Source organism: Phanerochaete carnosa (assembly GCF_000300595.1).
Source record: "Phanerochaete carnosa HHB-10118-sp unplaced genomic scaffold PHACAscaffold_1043, whole genome shotgun sequence".
In the NCBI taxonomy this organism is placed as follows: Eukaryota; Fungi; Basidiomycota; class Agaricomycetes; order Polyporales; family Phanerochaetaceae; genus Phanerochaete; species Phanerochaete carnosa.
Genome location: NW_006768670.1, coordinates 1 through 1,269, shown reverse-complemented (window position 1 = coordinate 1,269; position 1,269 = coordinate 1). Strand labels below are relative to the sequence as shown.

At 50.9% G+C, this 1,269-nt stretch overlaps 2 protein-coding genes across 2 annotated transcripts; one reads left to right on the top strand and one right to left on the bottom strand.

Annotated features, from left to right (window-relative positions):
• Positions 1 to 353: 353 nt before the first annotated feature.
• Positions 354 to 638, bottom strand: PHACADRAFT_266570 (uncharacterized protein; the record flags this gene model as incomplete). Its single annotated transcript, XM_007403342.1, has 1 exon — positions 354 to 638. A coding segment is annotated over exon 1 (188 nt), but the record flags the coding sequence as incomplete, so codon positions are not given.
• Positions 639 to 668: 30 nt separating this feature from the next.
• Positions 669 to 1,185, top strand: PHACADRAFT_214975 (uncharacterized protein; the record flags this gene model as incomplete). The annotated part of the gene is made up of 2 exons (XM_007403341.1): positions 669 to 795; positions 994 to 1,185. The coding sequence occupies exons 1-2, from the start codon at positions 685 to 687 to the stop codon at positions 1,183 to 1,185; spliced, it is 303 nt and encodes a 100-aa protein (XP_007403403.1). The 5' UTR covers positions 669 to 684.
• Between the last annotated feature and the right edge of the window lie 84 nt (positions 1,186 to 1,269).

The window sequence follows — 1,269 nt, the reverse complement described above, 5'->3', positions numbered from 1 at the left end:
GGTTGACACCAGAAATTGGGTACGCACTCTGCGTAAGCGGCGATGTCACGGTTGAGCGACGCTACTAGTCAATCGTCCGGTACTACTGTCTGTTCCACGTCTGTACGGCGTACACGCGAGGGCTGAGCATACTTGCGTAATTTATGACACGTTACCGTTACGAGTCTAGATCTGTAGCGATGTTCTGCTTCGTTGCTGACCTCCTACTTGCAGATACAGTAAGTAAAGACGGCAAACTATTTCGATGTTTCGGGACCGACTCATTCATCTTATCTTATCTTATCCTCAAATCACGTGATTGAAAATCACGAGTCGGGTGCGCAGCGGACTCGACACTTTCGACCTCGACGACGACGAAAGCCACGGTCGCAGCTCATTCCATTCTCTCTCATATGTGGCTATAACTGTACCCTGGATCTGTATCTTTACAACACTCAAATCTGACTCAGTTCGTCGCAAAATGCTCAGCATTCTTCCTTCGTTAGGCCGCGGCTCAGGCTCCTCTCTCCCTTTGCCTGTCCTCATCGTCGCTGGGATCTCGACAGCGGTAGCAACGTTCGTTTCAGCAACCTCCATCTTTCTGCATCTCAGAAACTACCGGAAACCTCGGTTGCAACGGTTCGCTATTCTCTGGTACTGATTCAGTACCCGCTCGGCTCATTAGGCTTGGTTCACTCTTGCAGCATGGTCATCCGAATAATGGTCATGGTGCCCCTTTACGCCATATCCTCTCTCATCTCTCTCTTTTCCCTCGAAGCCGCGTTCTTCATCGATGCTGTCCGTGATATCTACGAGGTGCGTACACCCTTCCCTCGGCGCCAATAGCGTCTCCCGGGCTGCGCAGCATGTACAGGGATCGCACTGTCTCAGCAAAGGCATTGAATGGCCCAGCTTACAACAGTAGCTCGGCCAGGTCTGTGCGTATGCCAGCCATTGCCCGGGATCTCCACGAGTCTCGTCTCCGAGCTGCATTTGATTGACTCCACACTCTAGGCGTTCGTCATCTACTGCTTTTTCGATCTCCTTCTCCAATATCTAGGAGGAGAACGCTCCCTCATGATCTCGCTGCATGGCCGCTCTCCAAAGTATCCCGTCTTTCCTGGAAACTTATTCTGGCCAGAAGTTGACGTCAGCGATCCGTATACGTTCCTCTTCTTGAAGCGGGGTATCATTCGTAAGTCTTAAACTTAAGCATGCCTTCTGTTCACTGACGATGACTACCACAGAGTATGTCCAGGTCAAACCTGTTTTGGCCATAGTCACCATCAT